Here is a 23,281-nt window from a genome sequence, read left to right on the forward strand (position 1 = left end):
GGTGTTATTACGAGTAAACTAACATTATAGAATGCAGACCCCACAATAGACACCACTGCTGGATAAATGAATGTTGCCAAAAACCTATTAAAGATGCGACATGAACAGGAGTGTTTGGATGGTGAACAATCTATACGTCAATGCCCTAACTGGCAATGGCCAAACACAATGTACGTGTGTAATCTCAATAAAGGGTGTTAAATCCTATTGCTGAAATAACAAAGAGCTCGACCTTCTGCTCACAAAAATGCAATAAATTGAACTAGGACACAAACTGCATCTATTTTGCAAAGTACATGAAAAAGGGACATGAAGAAAGGACTAAAGAGAAAAACAAAATAAGAATAAAAATGAGTGAAGAGTACTTATGTGATATTCTTGCCATGAATTTGCGTTAATACATAGTAGAAACAAGAAGGAAATCTTAATGTGTATAATCGAAGTCCAATAAAGATTGATGGAAAAAACAGCAGCATCACAGCAATGGAAACCTAGCTGGATGTATGTAATGCTCAAAACAGAGTGTATGAACAGCATCAAACATGGTATTATAAAAAGCATGTCGTCTCCATTTTGTCTTTGAGACCGGATGGAGTCATGGTATTCAACATATTGATCCACCATATTTCACTTTTAATTCAGCTGCTAACTGGGGGGAGGGGGAAGGGGGGGGAGAGTGTGTGTGTGTGTGTGTCTGTATCTGTGTGTGTGTCTGTCTGTCTGTCTTTCCTTCTTTCCTTCTAAATGAATGTAGAAACAAAGCCCATAATCCTAAAACCCCCCAAAAAATCAAGGGACTATTTTATGTGATCTTCACGATATGGTCTTTATTTCTACATCTAGTTCAGCTTGTACTATCAGCAAGGCAAACTTGTTCATAGGTGATGGCATAGCTTAACAGATTTGAAGTGCATAAAAAAGTATGGGAACTACGAAAAGGAGTAGAACAGTGCCGGGTTAGTGAGGAGATGGCCAGTGGGTAGCTAAAAAGAACAAACTATTCTGTTAACTTTTTCCTGGTCTTTAACCTACAGGTAACTGCATGCAAATCGTAACGCACACACCTTAAATGAAACATCAATGCAAGTTAAATTAATATCTGGTATTGCACTTTAATCCTGCTTGGTTCACTGGGGAAAAGCAAAGGTGTGTTTTTAGTACTATTAGGTCCCATCCTATGATAGTATGCACTGTGAATATAGAAGTAATTTGTTTTACACACAGTATAACAGACTATAGAACTTAAAAATGTATAAAATACAAACCGGACAAGATAGGCTTCTGCAAAATGTGCAAAAAGAATTTTTGAAAAGGAGCAGGTTTCTTTTCTATCCCCATCTCACTATGCCTAAGCACGATCCGGACTGTTCTTAATGGACCCCGTGAAAATGTTTGAGAGTACCCATGACTTAGACAATAGGCCCAAGCTTCTTTACTTGTGGATCCCCTGGGTTAAAAACATTGGCCTCCATTAAGTGCGGCATGCTTGTAAAAATGCTGAACAGCAGCTTATTAGTTGAAATCTTGCTTCTCACTTATAATCTCAAAACTTGCAACATTGCCAATTGTTGTGGTTTGCCCAATCTGTCCTGTTTTTTTTAATCAGGAGGGTCCTTAATCTGGCACATAATAGTGAGCGTCTGGTCATTCTACTTAGTTACTGTTTGAGTTATGTCTGAATCATTTCTTTTTCGGACGATTTTGAATTTAAATTTGCGTAAGGGGCATCCTCTATTTTCTCTGTCGGCTTTATGAAAAATATCCATTACTTGTATTTTCAGCATAGACTTCATCAACAGAGATGTGACGGTTGGTGCAGATAATTACGCTAAACTAATTACTAGATTGTTAGCTACTTTTGTATGGTAAGATACCCAAGGATTACTTTGCATTAGGGCTCGCTTTAAAGTTCCTTAGTTTGCAGTAAGAAGTGAGTGGTAATATTTAATGTGTGATGCCTTGCACTGCAGATCTTGTCGGATAAGGCTGAGCTCTAGGCGTAACAGTGACACCCTTGTGTATTTAGGTTGGAAGGTTGATGATTCACCGCTAGGCAGTATGCTGTACTTTTGTCTAGAACGGTCACCAGTTTCCCGGGGTAAACTTGGTGGTCGTAGGAAGCGGTAGGATATGGTTTTAATTGATCTATTACTTTAGCTGAAGCACTATGTAGATGTTTGTTTAGTTTCTAGAGTATGACTACTGGCTGTCTTTTTGTGAGGAACTGTAGATATGTGTTGGACTTGAGATTCTCTGAGGACTAAACTCCCAGATCATTATATTTTGGTGAATTGTTAATCTTCAGTTCTTAGTCTCCATAACTTTTTAGATTTGTTTTTGTAGTTACCAAATATCAAGACCTTTTGTCTTCCCAACATTAGTGGTGAGCTTGTTACAAATATTATACAAGTTAAGCTGATCACATGATCTCTGTAGTCTGTTTCTTGTGTGATCCAGAACGATCAAAACATCCATGTATTGAAGTGCAGGGAGTCTGAGTCTCAATCTGTGGTGGTCCTGTTTTAGCCATGGATATGGCTTGACCCATGTCTGCTGTGTATAGATTGAACAGAATGTGTGTTAGCATATGTCCCTGTTTCAGGCCACGATCCGTCTGTATTTCTGTTGTAGCATTGTTTCCACTTTCAAGCTTAATACAGACCCATATATTAGAATACAGGGATATGATTGGCTTCAAAAGAGTAGAGGAGATGCTTCGTTGTGCAAGTTTTAACTAAAGAGTATTCCTGTCCACACTGTCGAATACAGCAGAGTAGTCTATGAAGCAAGTGAAGAGGGGGGACGGTCTGCGTAGTTTGGGAAACCAAATTAGATAGAGTAACCATGTTGTCTATAGTCGATTAATTTAACCTGTAGCCGGTTTGGTAATGGGGATTGTTTTCCTCTGTGAGCCATGCCTCTAACACTTGCAGTAAAATGTTGGCTTACGCTTTTGTTTCTACGGCTACCAAGGCAATTAATCGATAGTTCGATATATCGGTGTTTGGTCCTTTTTTTGTGATTTGGGTCTTATATGGATCCTCTCCAGGAGCATGGGAGTTGAGCCAATAGGAAGCACTGGTAATAATGCAGACTGAGGATAATGGTCCACGTCTCAATGTCTGCCTTAAATACTGACCCGGGGAATCCATTCGGGCCCAGCACCCTATTTTCTCTGATTGGTTTTAAAATGTTATTGCCGGCTGTATTGCTGAACATGGTTGCTCATTTGTCATGGCTGATTTTTATGTACTTATTTGCAAACTGTGTTCACGCTCACTTCTGTTGTGCTTAGAGACTCCAAGGGAGATTTGATTGGTTTGTACGATAGTTGATCTACAGGGGGTTGTAGCTTTTCCTTGTGTTAGTCTTGTTGTATGTTGTTGAGGGGAAACTGCTTTTACAACGCAGACTGAACCAAGTGTTACCACGCGTTACCATGCATACGCCTCTGGTAGAGGGTACTCTAGGGGATTACTGGGCAGTAAAAAGCTGTATAGTGTGGGGGTAAAGAAACAGGGGATGGAGGGAAGAGAGAGAGAAAGGTTGCATGGAAGTAAAGTCAAAGGAACCGGGCAGACGGGAGCCGGCAGAGTAACCAGCTCGGATGGATGGATGGATGGATGGATGGATGGATGGGCGGCTGGCAGGGAACAGCTGTTTAACAGGCAGGCTCCCCCATGAAAAACAAGCTGCACCAGCCTACTACCGCTCACTTCTGCTCAATGTGGGCTCGCCGCCAGTTCCTATGCACTTACTGGAGAACCCTCACCCATGCTCAACCACAACGCCACTCCTTCCAGCCCGCAGAGTTCGGGTGCCCTGTGGCCAGACATGTTTTAGGGCACAGTGGGCTCTGGCCCAGGTCCCCAGCATTTCAGGGGCCCCCTGAGAGAGCCAGCTATGTTCTGCAGAGTCTTTCCCTGATGACCTTGAATAAGTTTTAAACAGAATGTTGTAAATAGCATTTTTCTATCATTTATTTTTTAATGCGTGAGGTTCGATTACAGACATTTTACAGACAAAATGTGTTTGTTACATACAACATCCATATCAAAAAGTTTCTTTTATATCAAAACAGGACCTCACATATGAGAAATGGCAGGGTGTCACAGAGGTTATTTTCAGTAACATTAGTGAGGTGCTGCTGTGTTACAATACTGAAAACACACATCACTATCCCTGAATGTCAGATGTAAACGCATTTAGAATTTGACCATAGAGCGAATGAAAGAGCTGAAATTGGATCATAAATTCAAAGCTGTTATGAACAGCAGCCCCCAATATACATTTGGCCCAGGCCCCCAAAATCCTTAAAACGTCCCTGCCTGTGGCCATTAGGCGGCAGCTCCCTTGACCTCAGTGGGGGACGGGGGTGCGGGCTCTCATGGTGTGCTGTTTGGCATGTGCTCCCTGCTCGGCTCTCTGCCCTGGGTTCCGGTCTACTTGTTCATCACCACCCCCATTGCACTCTTTCTTGAACAACGCATCCAACGATAGCGGTCCTGATGATGCCCCCATGTTCATTTAACAAAAGAAGAGATACAGTGGTTAAAATAATTGAAAGGCAACTGTAGATGTAGATAATTTGATCCTTTAAGTCATAATTATTAAAAGAAAAATGCCAATAGGAGCAATTAAAATCTTAAGGTCACTTTCACTAGGTGCATTACCCATAAGTGACCTCCAGAGGCACTGGAATGATATTACAATGTGCCAGCAAACTGATAAGCCTCCAATGGTTCCAGTCTTCATGTGCTCTTCTGCTGGTCTCCAGTCACATCTCCAAGGAGGAACAGGCCTCATTGTCCCTTCTTCCTGCTACAATCATGTGCATTCAAAAAATGTCTTGATGTTGGTAAAGTCACTTATGGTTTCTCCTACAGCCATTGGGTCGTCAGTTCAAACTTCCAGACACGAGGGCCCTTACAGTTTTCATTCCCAAGTAGTCAGCTGGGGTTTTATCAGGCCAGAGAGTTCTGTAGCAGCTACGGGAGGCCAAGAATTTGATCCATTGAGAACATTGCCATTACCAGCGAGCATCTGGAGTTGTTCAGTTTTCTTTCGCTGGCTCTCATACAAAATCCTCTTTTCTTCCAGATGCTGCTTTCCAGGACTGTTAGGATGTGGTGGTGAAGTCAATCAATCAGGATTTGTAAAGTGTTGCTAATCACCGAACAGGGTATCCATTCGCTTGCAGGTCCTGGAGGCTCATTTGAACAGCCAGGTCTTGCTTGCGGAAAGAGAAGGCCCTAAAAAACCAGGGAAACAGCCAAAGAGAAAACAGTGAAAACAAGGGAAAAGCAAGGAGAAGGCACTCCGAAAACAGGGGGGAAAACAAAGAGAAAGCAGTGAAAATGAGGGGGAAAGCTAGGAAAAGACAGGAGCAAGAGCGATGCAAGAGCATGGGAAAAACTGGGTTTCATAAATCCCAGGACTGGAGAATTCTGTACCTTACCAATCCAGACTACTTCCTCATAGAATTTCTTCCTTATTTTTCAATACTTGTTTTACTTTAAATCTTTTCAGAGTTGCTTAGCCAGAATGTCCCATTAATTTTCCTACTGCATGCGTTCTGGCCCTTGTTCTAGGCACTACTTTGTGGAGTGCTAGATCTGGTTTTCTCTCCTGCGGTGGATGGAGGTAGAATGTTTAGGGTAGCTTTAGAACTCAATTGTTGCAATTCTTAACAGCCCCAGTTGGCACTTCCATGTAAAAGGGCCGTGAACAATACTGATTGTTCTGCCAGCTGGTCCTGTTTCCCTCCCATATTGCTATTCATTGCTTAAGACGTCATTTGTTTTCAACATCCCTGCTTTTCTGCTACCAGAGACAAAGCCATGGTCTTCAAGGAGGAGGATCATTGCCAAGGATGTGATTGGCTCTCTGGAGCAGACCCAAGAGGCAAACCAGTTCTAAACCAGTTTTTTCCCAGGCAAAACAAAATACACTTTACTACATAGACCCTGATCATGAATATAGGTGCCATTTTATCGCACCTGATAAATAACGATATCCTGGGGTATGTAATGTTTGAGGCATATGAGCTGCAGATTACACACTATGCATAGATCGCCATCTGGTGTTGGGCCCGGATGTTTGCACTTGTTTTTGTCTTGGAAAGTCTGTGGAAGTCACGAGATAGGTGACTCCTCCCTTGGATCATAGTGCGCATGGGCATCTGCTCCATCCTCAGATTGTTTTTTTCCGCCATCGGGCTCGGATGTGTTTCTCGCGCTCCAGTTCGGAACCGTTAACTGTTTTCTCTTTCTCTTCCCTCCTCAACGGTATTGTCTCGATCGCGTTTTCCCAATCCACGCGACTCTTAACAACTTTGAAGTCTTTGATTCCGGTCGTCAACAAAGGCTTTTGGGCCTACCTGGGCCTCATCTTCTGGCTCATGGAAAGGACGCCATTCAAAAAGTGTCCTCGATGTGGGTTGAAGTTTCCCCACACTGAACTGCATGAGGTGTGCAACCTCTGCCTCTCACCGGAGCACGAGGCCAGAGACTGTCCAGCCTGCGCCTCCTTCTGCTCCAAGAATACGATCCGGGGTCCGACGAGCTAGAAGAACAATGGCTCGCTCGTCATCTTCGATCCCCGACGACATCTTCCAAGAAGGTGTCGATGTGTCAGAGCAAGGGCGTGTCGAAGAAGGCCTCATCAGTGCCCCCGAAGCAGATGACTCCGTCAACATCATTCCAGCTCAGAGGGTCGTGAGTACAGACGTCAACCCAGACCCCAACCCCCCCCTCGACACTATCAAATAAGGCTTCGGACCCACCTTCATCTTCGGGCCCAGGTGCACACCGAGAGACTGCTTCCCATGCCCCGCCGTCAGGCCCGGTAAAGAAGCCTACTAAGCCTTCAGGTGACTCGGGCTCGAGTCAGCCTACCCTCAGTGCCGAGAAACATACACAGGCACCAAAAAAGATGTCGTCCTCTTCCTCATCAACGCCGACCGCTGCTTCAACATCTAAGCACTCGGTTCCTCGACACCGACAGCACACTCGGAGCCGACCAAAGAACGGCCACCAAAGGACCCAGACTCCCATTCTTCGAAGCCGAAGACCTCGGAACCGAAAAAACATCAGCTTCCATCGGACAAAGACACTGCAAAACTGCACGGTTCCAAACCCAGAACCGCTACAGAGTCGGCGCTGAAAAAGCCAACCCAAAAAACTCTTGTGTAGGATCCTAAGACTGGTGACTTAATGCTTAGCATCAAGAAGAGACCACTAGATACGCCTGCACTGGCTCCACCACCGAAAAAGAGACTTTGGTACCTCTCCATTAAGGATCCATTCTCCTCTTCTTCCTCCTCCTCCTCCCCCCCCACCACACCGCTCTCCTACACCATCACCTACTCCAGTAGATGATGATGATAACACCTCAGATGATGCAGGGGGAGGTGCTGACGATCAGCCCCCTAGGGAACCCTACCCCTACTGGCTCCCCAGACCCCTGGGATGATTAGTGTCCCAGACGTCCCTTACACCCCACAAGACGACATGTTATTTTATTCGTGATTTGTACAGCGCACGGCTACTCCAAAGAGTGTCCCGGCGCTACAGGAGACCACAGACCACCAACCAAAACGAAAAGATGCCCCAAGTCGCCGACCTAGAGACAAAGAGGAGGAGAACTAGAGCTGAAAAAGCCACGTCTTCAGGTTTCATCTGAAAATCAAAAGATTAGAATTTGGACGTGGTGAGATGGGGAGGCCATTCCAGAGACGAGAAGCCATGACCTGAAATGATCTTCCTCCAACCCGCGTAAGCCTGAATTTTGGGATTAAAGTCAGGGACTGGGAGGAGGATCTTAAAAAACTTTGAGGCGTGTAAGGCTTAAGTCTTTCCCGTAAGTACGGGGCCCCTATCCCATGGAGGGCCTTAAAAACCAGGACCAAATCCTTAAAATAAATTCTTTTTTTCACTGGGATCCAGTGGAGTGAAGACAACAGATGAGAGGTATGCATCCTGGGCTTAGTTAAAAAAAGAAAATAGCCCTGACGGCCACATTCTGGATGATTTGTAGCCGACTCAATAAATACTCCGGAAGACCCAAGTACATAGAGTTAACATAATCAAGTCTAGACAACACCAGGGCCTGAACCACTGTTTTACGATGTGATACTGGGAGAAGTGGAAGAAAATTTTTCAACATCTTCAAAATCCCAAAACGGGTGCTGGCGACAGATTGGACTTGCATCTTCATAGAGAGCAGAGTCCAATTTGACCCCCAGGTTCTTAACAATTGTCACTTCCGAAAGCGGGCGAGACATATCCTGTGGCCACCAGGAAAGCCAAGCTTCATGAGTTTGGGAGCCAAAGAAGATAATCTCCAAGTTATCAGAGTTACATTTCAACTGGTTGTCATTAAACCATGTACAAATCTCACCAAGGCAGTTTTTTTTTTATACATTCCCCATCAAACTCCGAACCCTTCTCACTGGTGAACAACAGCTGAGTGTCGTCCGCATATGACACTATTTTGGCTCCATGTTTTTCAGCGAGAAGGGCGAGGGGGGCAATGTACAAATTAAATAGAGTAGGGCTAAGGATGGATCCCTGCGGAACCCCCACATTCAAAGCCGGAATTTCGCCTGAAAAAGGGGGTGTCCACACAATTTGGGAACGATTACTAAGAAAGGATCTCATCCAGTTCAAAACCAGGCCTTCAAACCCGCCCCTCTCCAGCCTTTGCAATAAAATTTTGTGAGGGACGGTATCGAAGGCTGCGGAGATATCAAGCAACACCAGAACTGCGCTACCGCCCCTATCCAGTGTAGTTTTGACAGTCTCGGCCATCTCCAGCAGGACAGTTTCTGTGCTGAAGTTGGCTCTAAAGCCTGATTGGCTAGGGTGAAAAGGGTTATTCGCCTCAAAAGTTAGTAATAACTTAATTTACAAATTTCTCCAACACTTCGGAGAAGAAGGGTAGCAGAGAAATCGGTCTATAGTTGCTAACATCATCGGGATCGGCCTTAGGTTTTTTTAAGAGGGGTAAAATGTTAGCACATTTCCAGGCTTGAGGCATAAGGTCCTCCTGCAGAAGAGAATTTAAAATAATATTCACAGTGGGGTTAATCACTTCTGCAATAGCTGATAGATTTTTGGCAGGCCAAGGATCTGAGGGCGAGTCAGATTTAAGACTTTTTATGAGGGAAAGGGACTGATTTGGGCTAATAATAGGGAATTGCAAAAGACATACTTCTCGCCTGTAGTCGGGTGCCTTTTCTTCACTAGGTTTAGTCTTAAAAGAATTTTGAATGTCCAGAATTTTACCATGGAAAAAACTAGCCATCCGCTTAGTCCATTCACTAGGAGGAGTGAACGGGCATCTGATGGAGGAAGGAGAAGAGAAACCTTTCACAATCGTGAAGAGTTCCCTACTCTTATTGGCCGCCTGTTCTATTTTTGTCGTCCGGAACGATCTTTTCTCCTTTCGCACTTTCTTATAGTAATCCTTTAGGGCTTGGCTAGAAGTGGCTTTATCTGAGGGACTATAATGTCTACGCCATATCCGTTCTAGGTGTTTTTAGGCGCTTTTACTGTTTTTTAAGGTAGTAGTAAACCATGGAGCTGAAACTCTAGTGAGTTTTTCTACCTTCATCGGGGGGGGCAGAATCTGTGCCTGCTGATTTAACCATCTTTCCAGGGTTAATACATCCCGTTAGGGCTGACCACTCAGCAGGGGTGGACACAAACGTAAGGCACTCTGTATTGCCTCAGGTGACATCAGATGAAAAGGTCTAAAACTACTCCGGGAGAGAGATTTACCCGTAGGCCCTGCTTTATTTAACACTTTCCTGATGTTAAACTTTATTAAGTAATGATCTGTATCCCTCCAGGCCTTTCCCTCCAGAGGACAATAGCTGCTTCAACCAGCTCCTTCAAATAGCTGCTCAGTATCATGGGGTGGCCCTTCATACAGACCCCGTGGAGGAAGATTTTCTCATGGACACTTTTGACACCACACAAAGGTCCACCTCAATTTTGCCCATGCTTAAAGGTTTCATTAAGCATGCACTCAGAGGTCTTTAAAGACCCGGTTAGGGCTCAAGTCATCAACCCGAGAATAGAGAAAAAATAGAAGGCTGCCCCTACTGATCCAGCGTACATCAAAGGCCGCCCGCACATCTAGACTCCCTCGTAGTCTCCAATGCGAGGAAGAGAGCCAATTCCCAAACATCAGGTGACGCACCACCACCAGATAAGTTATTTTAACTCCTGGACGCCTCTGGCAAACGCACAGTGTCACAGGCAGCAAACATATGGCGCATTGCCAATACCCAAGCGCTGTTAGCTAGGTATGACAGGGCACATTATGATGAGCTTGAGACCATAACGCAACACCTCCCAGACAGGTATAAAAACAGGGCCAATGAACTCATACAGGAAGGTAAAACCAACACCTCCATCCGTTGTGCCTTAGATGTCGCAGATACCGCCTCAAGGGCAATAAACACCAGTGTCCTTCTGCGTAGGCATGCCTGGTTACGCATCTCCGGTTTTAAACCTGAAGTCCGGAGTTCCATACTCAATCAGCCATTCGATGAGCAACACCTATTTGTCCCTAATGTGGACGTATCACTTGAAAAAATGAAAAAAGATATAGACACAGCCAAATTTATGGGAGCCTTGCAGTCACAAGCTTCCAAACGTTCCCTTCGTCGCTCATCCTTCAGAGGCACCCACAGAGGCTACTCCTCTGATAGCCCCGCCACTTCTTACAAAGCTCCCACCCAATCCACCTTTACTAGAGGTTACCAAAGAGGCGGTTACAGGGGGAACAACAACAAAGGCAGAGACAAACCACTCCCCCCGCTTGGCCTCCACCCCCACCCCATGACTTCCCTCCACTTCCCCTAGACCATTTCACTCCAATCGGGGGAAGACTCCACCAATTCCTCCCTGCCTGGGCAAACATCACTTCAGACAGGTGGGTGCAACAGATAATTCAATCAGGCTACTGTCTCAAACTAACATCCACCCCCCCAAACATACCACCCAAACAGCGTCCAATGTCACAAGAACATCTGTTACTGCTAAAGCAGGAGGTAATCTCCCTCCTACAAAAAAGTTCAATAGAACCAGTTCCCCTACACCAACAAAACAAAGGAGTTTACTCCCTCTATTTTCTCATACCAAAAAAGGACGGCTCTCTAAGGCCTATTCTAGACCTAAGACCCCTAAACCTATACATACACTCAGACCATTTCCACATGGTCACACTTCAGCAGGTCCTTCCTCTGCTTTCACAGGGCGACTTCCTTGCTACCCTAGACCTCGAGGATGCCTATCTCCACATTCCCATTCACAACGCTCACAGAAAATATCTCAGATTCGCAGTGGACGGTCAGCACTATCAATTCAAAGTACTCCAATTCGGAGTCACCACAGCACCAAGAGTGTTTACCAAGTGCCTAGCGGTGGTGGCAGCACACCTGAGAAGACAGCACATCCATGTCTTCCCATATCTAGACGACTGGCTCATAAAAGCCAGCTCATACAATCAGTGTGTACAACACACTCACGCCACTATTCAACAACTTCACGACCTGGGGTTCACAGTAAACCACGCCAAGTCTCAGCTGCAACTGTCCCACACGCAACAATACCTCGGTGCCACAATAGACACCTCAAAGGCGCTAGCCTATCCCAGTCCTGCCAGGATAGCAAGCATACAGGCTCTTCTCACCAAATTCCAACCACAACACTCTCTTCCAGCTCGAGTGTTTATGCAACTCATAGGGATGATGGCCTCTTGCATATTCATAGTGCCTCATGCAAGACTCCAGATGCGTCCTCTCCAAGAGTGCTTAGCACGCCAATGGAACAATGTTCAAGGTCAGCTAACAGATCTGGTGTTGGTAGACTGTCGTACCCATCGCTCTCTGCAGTGGTCGAACACTAAGAACATTTCCAAAGGGCGACCTTTCCTAGAGCCGGTTCCTCAAATAGTTATGACGGCGGACGCATCGCTCTCCGGCTGGGGAGCTCACCTACTACATCACACCATGCAGGGTAGGTGGACACCTCAACAAAAGTTACTCCACATCAACCACCTGGAGTTACTAGCCATATTCCTAGCCTTAAAAGCATTTCAAAACACACATCAGGCAAGGCTGTCATAGTCCACACAGAAAACATGACAGCCATGTATTATATACAAAACCAAGGTGGGACACACTCTCTGCAGCTGGCACAGAACATATGGAGGTGGGCTATACCTCAGAAAATTTTTCTCCTAGCCCAACATGTCCCAGGAGTCCAAAACACCATAGCCGATTTGCTGAGCCGTCAAACACAACAGATCCACGAGTGGAAACTTAATCTGCAAGTTCTTCAACCGTTTTTTCAAACATAGGGGCAACCACAGCTAGACCTCTTCGCCACCCAAGAAAACACCAAATGCCCAAGCTTCGCCGCCAGATATCCTCACCCATTGTCCAAAGGCAATGCGATATGGATGAACTGGTCAGGCAGATTTGCGTACACTTTTCCGCCTCTCCCACTCATTCCACTAGTAGGAAGAATAGGATAGGAAACGGATTTATATAGTGCAGCGAATGCCGAAGCGTCTTGGCGCTGGTGCAACACAAAGGGGAGCGAAATCCTCACCTGCGATCCTCATGAAAGAGCCGTGTCTTTAACATTTTTCTGAAAGCCTGATGGTTTCGTATAGATTTTAAGGAATGGGGAAGCCTGTTCCAAAGGCCAGCGGCACGAACCGAAAAAGCTCTGCCGCCCCATCTAACTTTCCTGATCCGATTAATCTGGAGGAGACTGAGTGCTAGATCTTAGCACACGGCGAGCGGTATAGGGGATGAATAACTTCTGAACATCCTTGGCACCACCTCCAAAAACAGCCTTATGTACTAGGCAGATAGCCTTAAAGTCTATGCGCTGTTGGACAGGGAGCCAATGTAATGCAGTAATTCCCCCTGAGATCGATTGATCTCTCGGGACGTCCAGTAATAGCCTCGCCGCGGCATTTTGGAGAGTCTGCAACCTCCCTAACTGCGTCTTGTTTATCCCTAGCAGTAGAGTGTTGCAGTAGTCTAGTCTGGATAGCACCAGAGCTACTACCACAACTTTACGCATTTCTGCGTTGATATAAGGAAAAATCTTACGCAACGTCCTTATTAGAAGGGAGCAAGATATTGCAAGGCTGTTGACATGAGCTGAAAAATGTAGCTGATTGTCGAACAACACGCCCAGATTTCTTACTTTGAGCACGGGGCAGGGACACTCTCCAGCCCCTACCGGCCACCAGAATCTGTTCCACAGGGGACTGCCATGACCAAACTCAATTATCTCGGTTTTCTCGGTGTTAATCTTCAGGAAGCTCTCCTGCATCCAACTCCTAATTTGGGACAGGCAGCTATGGAATTTAAGAGCCATGTCAGTAGATTGTTTGACCGCGGAAATTATGAGCTGGGAGTCAGCGGCGTAAGAGAGTATCGAGAAGCCATGCTTCCTGATGAGTTTCGCCAGGGGAGTCACATAAATGTTGAACAGCGTAGGTGACAATGCTGAGCCCTGCGGAACACCACACGGCAGATGGAAGCTGTCCGACTGTAACCCGTCCCATAGTAGGCTCTGCTCCCTCCCTTCCAGAAAAGAAGAGAGAAGGGACAGTGCAGTCCCCCCGAATGCCGATTTCCTGAAGCCTTTGAATCAACACCGCATGGTTTACGGTGTCGAAGGCTGCCGACAAATCTAGCATCACTAGGATTGCCTTGCCTCCCTTGTCCACAATGTTACAAACTTCCTCTGCTGCCACAAGAAGTGCTGACTCCGTGGAGTGTTGTGCACGAAAACCGTGTTGAGTTGAGTCCAGTAAATTATGTGCACTTAGGTATTCTGTCAGGGATCTGTTTAGCTCCCTCTCCATGATTTTGGCTGCAAAAGGCAGAGCGGCGATTGGGCGGTAGTTATTTAGTATGAGAGGGTCTAATGAGGTTTTTTTAAATAAAGGTCTGATGGTTGCACTCTTCCAACTTAAAGGGTAACTACCGGACTCAATTACATGGTTAATTAGAGGGCATAGTTATCCAGCAATCAGGTCTGCAGCAAGATGCATAACAACCGGGGGGCAGGGATCTTTGGGTGAACCTGATTTCGAGTAATCAGTCTATGAATTTCCTCTCTTGTGGTGAGCGGGAAAGTGCTAAGGCCAGGATGGCTCTCCAAAGTGGTTGTCAGTAACTGCCTCTGACTGTCTAAACTAGGGCGTAAATTCAGAAGATCCTTATAAATTATCTGCACCTTATCCTGAAAGAACAGGGCAAGTTTCTGACATGTTTCAAGGTCTGGCCGATAAGTGTTGTCCAGAGGAGGCTTAGAAAGGACCGTCATTGTCTTAAAAAGCTCCTTGGCTGAGTTCCCTGCGTACTTGATCTTGGTCTCATAGAAAGCACTTTTAGCTGATATTATTGCATCTCTGTATGCTGACAGGGCATAATTGTACCTGGCCTTGCCATCAACCCTATAATCCACCCTCCAAAGGCGCTCAGCCCTCCTGCAAGTACTCTTCAAAACCTTAAGCTCCCTATTGTACCAGGGAGCAGATGGCTTAGTCCTCCTCGTGCCAAGCAGCTCCTCAGGTACTACTTCGTTGACCGCGGCCGCCAGCCATTTGTTAAACAACAGTGCCGCCTCAGAGTTGTCCCTACTATGAAGGGGGCGTGAGTGACCCAGTGCAGTAATTAGATTGTCCGCATTCGTCTGTGACCAGAGTCTAGTTATTACCTTCAGCGGTTTAGAGCGAGAGGGCGTTACTGATATTCCCGCCCTAATATTAAAATAAACTACACTGTGATCAGACCAAGGGAGAGCTGTGATGTTAACAATCTCCAGATCTATATTATTCATGAAAATACCATCTAAGGTGTGGCCCATTATGAGTCGGACCCTTGACTACTTGGTTGAAGCCCAAAGCTGCCAGATTTTCCAGTAGTAGGGCTACCTCCGGTTGATTAAGTTCCAGGTGGTAGTTAAAATCACCCAGGAGAATGAAAGGATGGGGATCCATTCGGGATTAAAGATGGCTCATGAGCCTTGAGGGGAAAGTGGACTTAGGCCCCGGTGGTCTATAAATTAGTATGCCTTGAAACTTGAAAACGTTTCCTAAGTATATTGTAAAATAAAGTGCCTCTGCTGGAAGATCAAGGTGTGTTTCCACACGTAGCTTTAAATGTGTACGATGCACCACCGCTATCCCCCCGCCCCTCTTGCCTGTTCTATCTTGTGAGGATACCACATAGCCGCTAGGTAAGGCGGTATTCCAGTCTGGGCTGGATTTACTGTCGGTCCAGGTCTCGGTTAGAAAAATGATATCAGGGGAGCAGCTTTCCAGCAAGTCACTGATTAGATACCTATTCTTATGTAGAGAGCGAACATTTAAAAGAATACAACTTAAGGTTTGGGGCTCATTGGCTCCGGTCTCTGTTTGTGGGTTATGTCTACAGGTGCTCTCTGCATCGGCCGTGTATATCGCATCCAGAAGGTTGTCTGGACCCCCCTCCTCTCGGTCACATCTAAACTGATAGCAGTATTTAGTACAGGCCCGATTCTCTGTGTCTTCATATGATAAACCCTATCATGAGGCTTGCATAGGGCAATATCTAGAGCCATCAGATCTGCTCTACGGTAATGAAGTACCTGGTGGGCAAGGGTCCTGGCGCTGGGCGCGCTTCGGGCGCTGACGCGCGCAGACGGGCTTGCCTTTGGCGCGCCCGCTTCGCGGACGTCCCAGCGCCCCTTTTGTGAGCATCAAGCACGCCCATCAGCTGACGCGTCAACCCAGGTGCAGTGCGGACCCGCGTAACTGCTGGGTCCGCCTGGGTCGAGCGTCGGAAACAATCAGCAGAGAAACAGGACTAACAAGTGTGTATTCTCATACAACTTAGCAGCAAGCAGAAAGGTAAAACCGTGTTTCATTTAAATTGTCAGGTAGTGCAAAACAGCGCGATGTTCAAGATCTACGTAATACTTTTTTAAAATACAGAAGGCGTGCTATGGGGAGGAACAGATTAAAATAATGGTACAGTCTATGGCATAAAATTCAGTTCCACTTGTGCAAATAGCGCAAAGTAAGAAAGGAATAAGCAGCGTTTTAGGCAGTGTAGGACGAACAGGCTGTGCGAATCAGGAAGTAAGGATACGAGGCCCCTATTGCTTAGTGGTGCGCAAACTACAGCAACACTCCTTAACGCTCATCCTAGTTGCTCGAACTTGGGCCAGACAACCATGGTACACCACATTGCTGGAACTCAGTACTTCTGCACCAAAAATTACACCTCTCCACGCCTCTTCTCCCAGAACCATGGAAAGATCCAACACCCAGACCCAGCTCAGCTCAACCTAGCGATCTGGCTCATGAAGTCCTAGAATTTGGTTACCTTAACCTTCCTCCTGACTGTATGAACGTCATTAAAGAAGCTAGACGACCTACCACTAGAGCATGCTATGCAGCCAAGTGGAAACTATTTGTAATATACTGTCATAACAACACCGATCCCCTAGATGGGTCTATCCAACACATCATAGGCTACTTACACCTCCAAAGATGCTACTTAGCCTACACATCTATTAGACTGCATCTTGCTGCCAAAGCAGCATATCCACAAAATAGACAACATCTTTCGCTTTTCAGAGTACCTGCCATAAAGGCCTTTATGGGGGGGACTCAAAAGAATAATCCCCCCCCAGAGTACCACCTTCACCTGTGTGGAATTTAAACATCGTTCTCACAAGACTATTGGGGCCTCCATTTGAACCTCTATATTAATGTGAGCTAAGATTCTTAACATGGAAAACTGCTTTCCTAGTAGCCATTACTTCTCTACGAAGAGTTACCGAACTACAAGCACTAACCATTCAGGAACCCTTTCTGCAGATGCATCCTAATAAGGTTGTTCTCCGAACTAATCCTAAATTCCTCCCTAAAGTCATTTCTCCCTTCCACCTCAATCAATCTGTAGAGCTGCCTGTATTCTTCTCGCAGCCACAAACAGTCGCAGAAAGAGCTCTTCACACCTTAGATGTCAAAAGAGCACTGCTGTACTACATAAAGAGAACACAACCTTTTCGTAACACCAAACAACTATTCGTGTCTTTCTCACCACCACACAAAGGCAACCCCATATCAAAATCTGGGATAGCTAGGTGGATTGTCAAATGCATACAAATTTGCTACCACAAAGCAAAACATACATTTTCTGTTCCTCCTAAAGCCCACTCTACACTAAAGATGGGGGCTTCCATGGCATTTTTAGGGAACATTCCCTTCGACGATATCTGCAGAGCAGCTACATGGTCTACACCGCACACATTCACAAAACACTATTGTGTGGATGTGCAAACTAAACAGGCTAGTGTGGGCCAACCTGTACTCAAAATACTATTTCAAACTACTGCAACAGATACTGGTGGTCGCCGCTAGGAAGGGATACTGCTATACAATCTTTGCATAGTGTGTAATCTGCAGCTCATATGCCTCGAAAGGAATATGCTACTTACCAGTATGCATCTGTTCTTGACATGTAGAGCTGCAGATCTACACACGCCCACCCGCCTCCCCGGCTACCTTTATCTGTTCCAGTATTATCTTATTTAGATACAGCATACATGGGTATCTTTCCTGTTTCTTACAAAACTCCATCATTTCCCTGCTGGCGAAAAACAATCTGAGGATGGAGCCGATGCCCATGCTCACTATGATCCAAGGGAGGAGTCACCTACCTCGTGACTTCCAAAGACTGTCCAAGACAAAAACAAGTGCAAACATCCGGGCCCAACACCAGATGGCGATCTATGCATAGTGTGTAGATCTGCAGCTCTACATGCCAAGTACAGATGCATACTGGTAAGTAGCATATTCCTTATCTGGTGCGATAAGTAGCACCTATTCAGTGTTTGTCGGAAATAAAATATGGGTTTTGGTGTTCTAACGTACCAAAATCCGCATGATAAGGTAAATACCCTATTATTTTCCACTATTAAATTTTGACAGGTTTGACCTGCTGAAATCTAACAAAGATTGAGGTATTTAATGCATCCAATAATTACTGGATGCATTAAATACCTTCCAACTCATAATTCCGACCCAGGTGCTGGAGTACACCGACTCAATTAGGCCCATAGAGTAAACACCTTTTGGGTTGTAGCTCAGTGGAAGGGAATAATATTCTGAATAAATAGTATGCAACATTTTTTTTTTCCAATAAGCTCATAGCTGCGTGAGAATCCAAGGCACACTTTAGGAATGACTGAGCTAATATATAAAACTGTTTTCTAAATTGTACAGAAACTAACACTTGCCATGTGTCACTGTGGTGCCTTTACAAACTGCATGTAAGCTGTAGCACAACAGTTCTCCTTGGAGTCCTACATTTTCTTTTTTTGCAAACAGATTTTATTCAGCAATTTCCAAGTGCACAGGTAATACAATGTCCTGCATTTTCATCTTATAGAGAGGAGTGATGTAGCTGTACACTTTAGTCCAAATAGGACATTTAGTATTCCCTCCATTTATGCATTTCTTACACCACCTACTGTCTTTACAGTAAATTAAATAAGTTTGCACAGCACGTTTTAGTGGACTATGGAATGTGTATTTAACAGTGTCCTGGAGACTAATGTATGGTGTCATGGAAGGGGGCAGTAGTTTGTATTCTCAGTCTGCCAGTGTCTCTGAGAGTGCAGACCCCTCTCTGACTTTCTGGAGCTGGACAGGTGGATGGTGTCCTAGGAAGAAATTAAACAAACAAAAAAGTTTGCTTTCTGTAATCCATGCATGTGCTTGAAATACAATTTGTGTGAATATTCGATGTATATTTGAAATTGAAATAGTTACCCGTGCATTGCAGTGCGAACCCTACATGTGTGTTTGAATGATGTATCAACCAGCTGATAGCGTGAGGTGAAATAATAATTCTCCTTTGTGCGGCGGCCCTTTCTGTGTATATTGAAAATAACCGACAATATTAGGTCCTGGTGACAACTGCTCTATCAACCAATACCTAAAAAATGTAACACTGTTCCCAGTCGGTGCTTGAGTGACGGTACCATGCGCTGGCTGTCCTTTTAAGATGAGCTATATTTGTCTGGTGGGCGGGGCCACGTTCTGGCAGTAGCTGAGTGTTGTAGCACCTGTATTTCAGGCGGTAACCAGGACCGGAGCGTGGTGCTGTGATCAGACCATGGGTTGCTGCTTCAGTAAAGAATTGTGCCCTCGAAAAGACAATGAAAAAACAAGCCTACTGCGGACATCTGACGAGAATACAAGAGAAAAGGCTACAAAAAAAACATTTCCCTTGAAAATCGGCTTTGTAGAAAACAAGATGCAGAAGGGGAAAGAAACGGCTGACACTGTGATGCCCACATCGACTGTCGACCGTGCGAACGAGTCTTTTGATAAAGGCAAAGAGACCATGCCTATAGAACATACTGCTTCAACAAATAAAGCGAGTAAGTGGTGCTACAGCAGCATGGAAGGAGGTACAGATGGCCAGTCAGTTACTGGAAAAAGCAGCAACAGGTCAGCCCCGTGTTTTCGGGCTTTGACTAACGTCTTGATGGTGTGTAGTAGTTACAAACATTTGGGTCGGGAGTCCGAAAAAGATAATGTTCCAAATGAAAAGTCAAGTGAAGCCGATCGTGGCGATATGAAAGTTGAAGCGTGGGAATTGGCAAACGGAAATGGAAGTGAGGAAAATATTGGCTTTGCAGCCGAAAACCAGCATCACAAGTTTCGTAATTGTCCTGAATCTACAAAACCATGTGCAGATTCTGAACAACACAATCCGGCAGCCGATGGACCGCTTTTGGACAATTGCAAGGGCAGCAGTGAGGATCCGCTTATTAAACCACCTGTAGAGAAAGCGAACCAGAGAAACGGAAAAAGTGGAAACCTGTTCACTACACCAGCCGCAGATTTAGTTTTTTGTCAAGATGCAATTCAGGAGCGGGATAGCACTTCAGTTGCTCGTGGCTTCTATAGCATTTGTCTAGTGGAGGCTGAAGATTTGGAAATGGAAGAGGAGATTTCTTCTGTCAGACAGGAAGAAAATGCAGTCGGGTTAAATCATTCAGCTGTTACTGGCCAAGGAATGTGCAATGTGACATGGCCTTTTGACAGAGGGCAAGATTGTTCAGTTGCTCGGGCGGCACAATCGACAGCTGCTTTTAATACCATGCAACATGAGCCATTCGGTGGAACGGAGAATCCGCTGGGGTTGCATCACGTGGAGTCCAAAGTGCCTTCGTCCGATATGAAATTCAAAGCAAAAGACCATATCGGTGAAAAAACTTATTTTGCATGTACCTCCAGTGTAAATGCGGATTCAAAAAGTGAGTTTTTAAAAAGTCTTCATAATACACAGGAATTTGACTATTGCAATGTTTCTCACATGGTTCTGCAAAGTGATAACTCTACGTTTTTTGAAGGTTCACTTTCAAGTAATAGAGAAGTTCAGGTGGGGAGGTGTGGTTTGACTTTAGAGCATGAACAGGCACCAACCTTTTGTTTCACTGAGCCAGTTTCTCCTTTATTTAAACATAAAGAAAATAGTGTTTCTGTCCTTCAGTCGTCAAACAAAGAAGCAGATAATGATTTGCTTATCTCGAAGTTGGGGCACACAAACCTAGATTTCGATGTAGCTGAATGTACCAGTTTGGAAAACTATAATCGAGAAGAAACCAATTATCCCACCAAAGGTATGCACAATTGTAATTTAGGAAACGCAAATCTAGACCCAGTGGCATTTGAAGTTTGGTTAGACTCCATTCCTAGTGAAAATGATTTAAGCCTTAAAGAAGGTACATGTATTGTGAATTCTCATGGTGTTAATAACGGTGAACTGGACACACGTGTTTCCAAAGGAAAGGTGGTCTGTGAGATCAGCAACAATGTTCCTTTTCAAAATAAATCTCAAAATGAGGAGAACTTTATCACCTCTAATGCACTATCTACAGATATATCACTTTTTGCCCCAAATGATAATTCAAGTTTCCATTTTTCACAAGGCCAATCCAAGGATGATAGAAAGGTGGTTTTCAAACATTCCATACCTGAGATCTGTAATGGTACTGACCTAAGATCTTGTTTAGATGTCCCAGAATGTTGCAGTAATTTGATAGATGATGCCAAACATGAATATTCAGGTAAACCTAGTGTTTACAACAATCAGTTGGGGTCAGAGTTTGGCACAGAAAGATTAAGTTATGTCGAATATTGCAACCTACCTGAGAGTGAAACAAAAGTGAATGGTGAGTCAGAACATTTACAGTGCAGTTGCAGTGCCAGTTCTATACATGAGGAAATCCGTTCTACTCCAGATTATCAAAATGCATTAACATGCAACCAAACTAACCTTGCTGATATTACTGCAAAGTCGAGGCTTATGGGTAACTCGGAGCATTGTTTACAGACAGGACAGCAGATAAATAAAGAAGTAGCTGTCATATTTGATCATTCACCTGAAGAGCCTGACTACTTGCACGTGTTATCAATGCAGACTTGCGCATTAGCAGCAGAGCAAAAACAAGAATTGCAGTCTAAGTGTTTAAAGAAATGTGAAAATGAGGATTTGGAGGATATGTACACGGAAAAGACACGGCACAGTAATTTAGGCCCTCTTTCAAGTTCCTGTGATTATTATTCGGACTATTCAGTTGATGCATTATTTAAAAGTCAAAAGGAAAACGGGCAGGCGTTTCATTTAAATGACGAGAACTTGGGTGTCATTAGTGATGAGCTCAGTCTGCTCTTGAACACCAACAATGTGAAACACTGTAGCGCCAAGGAGTCAAATACACAGTCTGAAATATTGCAGTTTGTAACAAGTGATGACGTTGAGTCAAGTGGTTACAAGACTGATAAAACAGAAACATCTTGTAATTTTGAACTTGCCAACAAAGAGTTATTTCGATTTTATGTTGATCCAAGCCAGATTGACATGTATGCTGCCACTCCATCATATGAAATGACTATTGTGCATACAGTCCCTATTGCATCTGAAGAGAAAAACAAAAATTGTCCTATGGAACTAATGGATTGCATACCTGAAATTTTCCTTAATGAAGAACATCTAGATAATTATAAAATGGAACTTCAGCTCTTGCGCTCACATTCAAATGATTCGAGAAATTCTATAGCCACAGATGCATCTGCTGAGCCCCATAATGGTGAAAATGCATTTTGTGTGGCTTATCGTTGGGACAATGTCCTCTCTGAAGAATTGAATGCAATGGACCCGCTGAGTTCCATTAGTGACTTGCAAGTTAACTTTTCTTTGGAAAGGTATCCTTACCAGATTTCAGTACCAGAGGATAATGTGATTTGGGGGTGGCAAGGCATTTATGGTGATTGGGTGAGTATTTCATTTTCAAATACAGTTTGCTGATTACATTTTAATTTACCCTTGAAATATGAAGTTAATTTGTGTTTTTGTATATTGTATGATCTTGATGTTACATAGAAGCTAAAAACGATAGTTGCATGCTATTTCTTTTTAGCTCTGCAGGATCCCTAGTTGTTTAGCCTACTTTTTAATGGGGTTTCTTTTTATATCAAGAAAGCATTTTTTAGGATCCGTCGCTATAAAGGGGCTCCTGATTACAACCGCTTTCTGTTGTCTTTACCAAAAAAGTATTCTGAACCTCGATCCGGGCCCAGCAAATGGAAGGGAGAGTCATAAGTAATGTGATGAATAAGACCTGGACTTCAACAAAAGATTATTGGTTAATGTTTGTGGCATCAGTTAGCTCATTATTGCATTACTATATTTATTGCTTGAGAATACACATACCAAAGCTGTACAAGGGCATTGACCCGATAAAGTAAAGAGTAGGCTATTATTTCTTTTGCTCTTTGGGAAACTGAGTCCAACCTGAGTGTATGAGGGGCATTAGATACTGACAAAATTTGTAGACCTTCGTTCTCTCTTCCAGGCAAAAGATTGCAGCAGTAACATGTCACATCATTTTGCAGTTATTGAAAACGATGCCAGGAGAACTACTTTGCCAGTATAACTAATCTTCTCAAATTTGAGCCCAGTGGGTGGTGTGCGCCTGCGTCAGGAAGCATTGCAAACAGGAGCTACGGAAAGTAAGCAGATGCTTTCTTCTGCTATAGCTGTTCCATCCGAAAAGGCCAACAACCTTCAAATACTAATTATTTTCACAAACATTTAATTTTACGTTACATTATCACAGTTGGTGGACAGAAAGTAATGTAGAAAATGTGTGCATATTAACAACCCTAATGC

At 44.4% G+C, this 23,281-nt stretch overlaps 1 protein-coding gene across 6 annotated transcripts in view; it reads left to right on the top strand.

Annotated features, from left to right (window-relative positions):
- LARP4B (La ribonucleoprotein 4B) overlaps positions 1–23,281 on the top strand; it is an 843,857-nt gene that overhangs the window by 163,751 nt on the left and 656,825 nt on the right. For 3 of the 6 annotated variants that reach the window (XM_085631912.1, XM_085631915.1, XM_085631917.1), the window contains exon 1: positions 19,174–22,384. The exons of 1 other annotated variant lie outside the window; for it this stretch is intronic. In XM_085631912.1, coding sequence (XP_085488038.1) covers positions 19,214–22,384 — 3,171 coding nt within the window. In that variant the 5' untranslated portion in view covers positions 19,174–19,213. Of the gene's footprint in view, positions 1–19,173; positions 22,385–23,281 lie in introns of those variants that run through there. 2 more of the 6 variants (XM_085631914.1, XM_085631916.1) reach the window with 1 other exon arrangement.

Source organism: Triturus cristatus, chromosome 10, assembly GCF_964204655.1.
Source record: "Triturus cristatus chromosome 10, aTriCri1.1, whole genome shotgun sequence".
NCBI classification, from domain to species: Eukaryota; Metazoa; Chordata; class Amphibia; order Caudata; family Salamandridae; genus Triturus; species Triturus cristatus.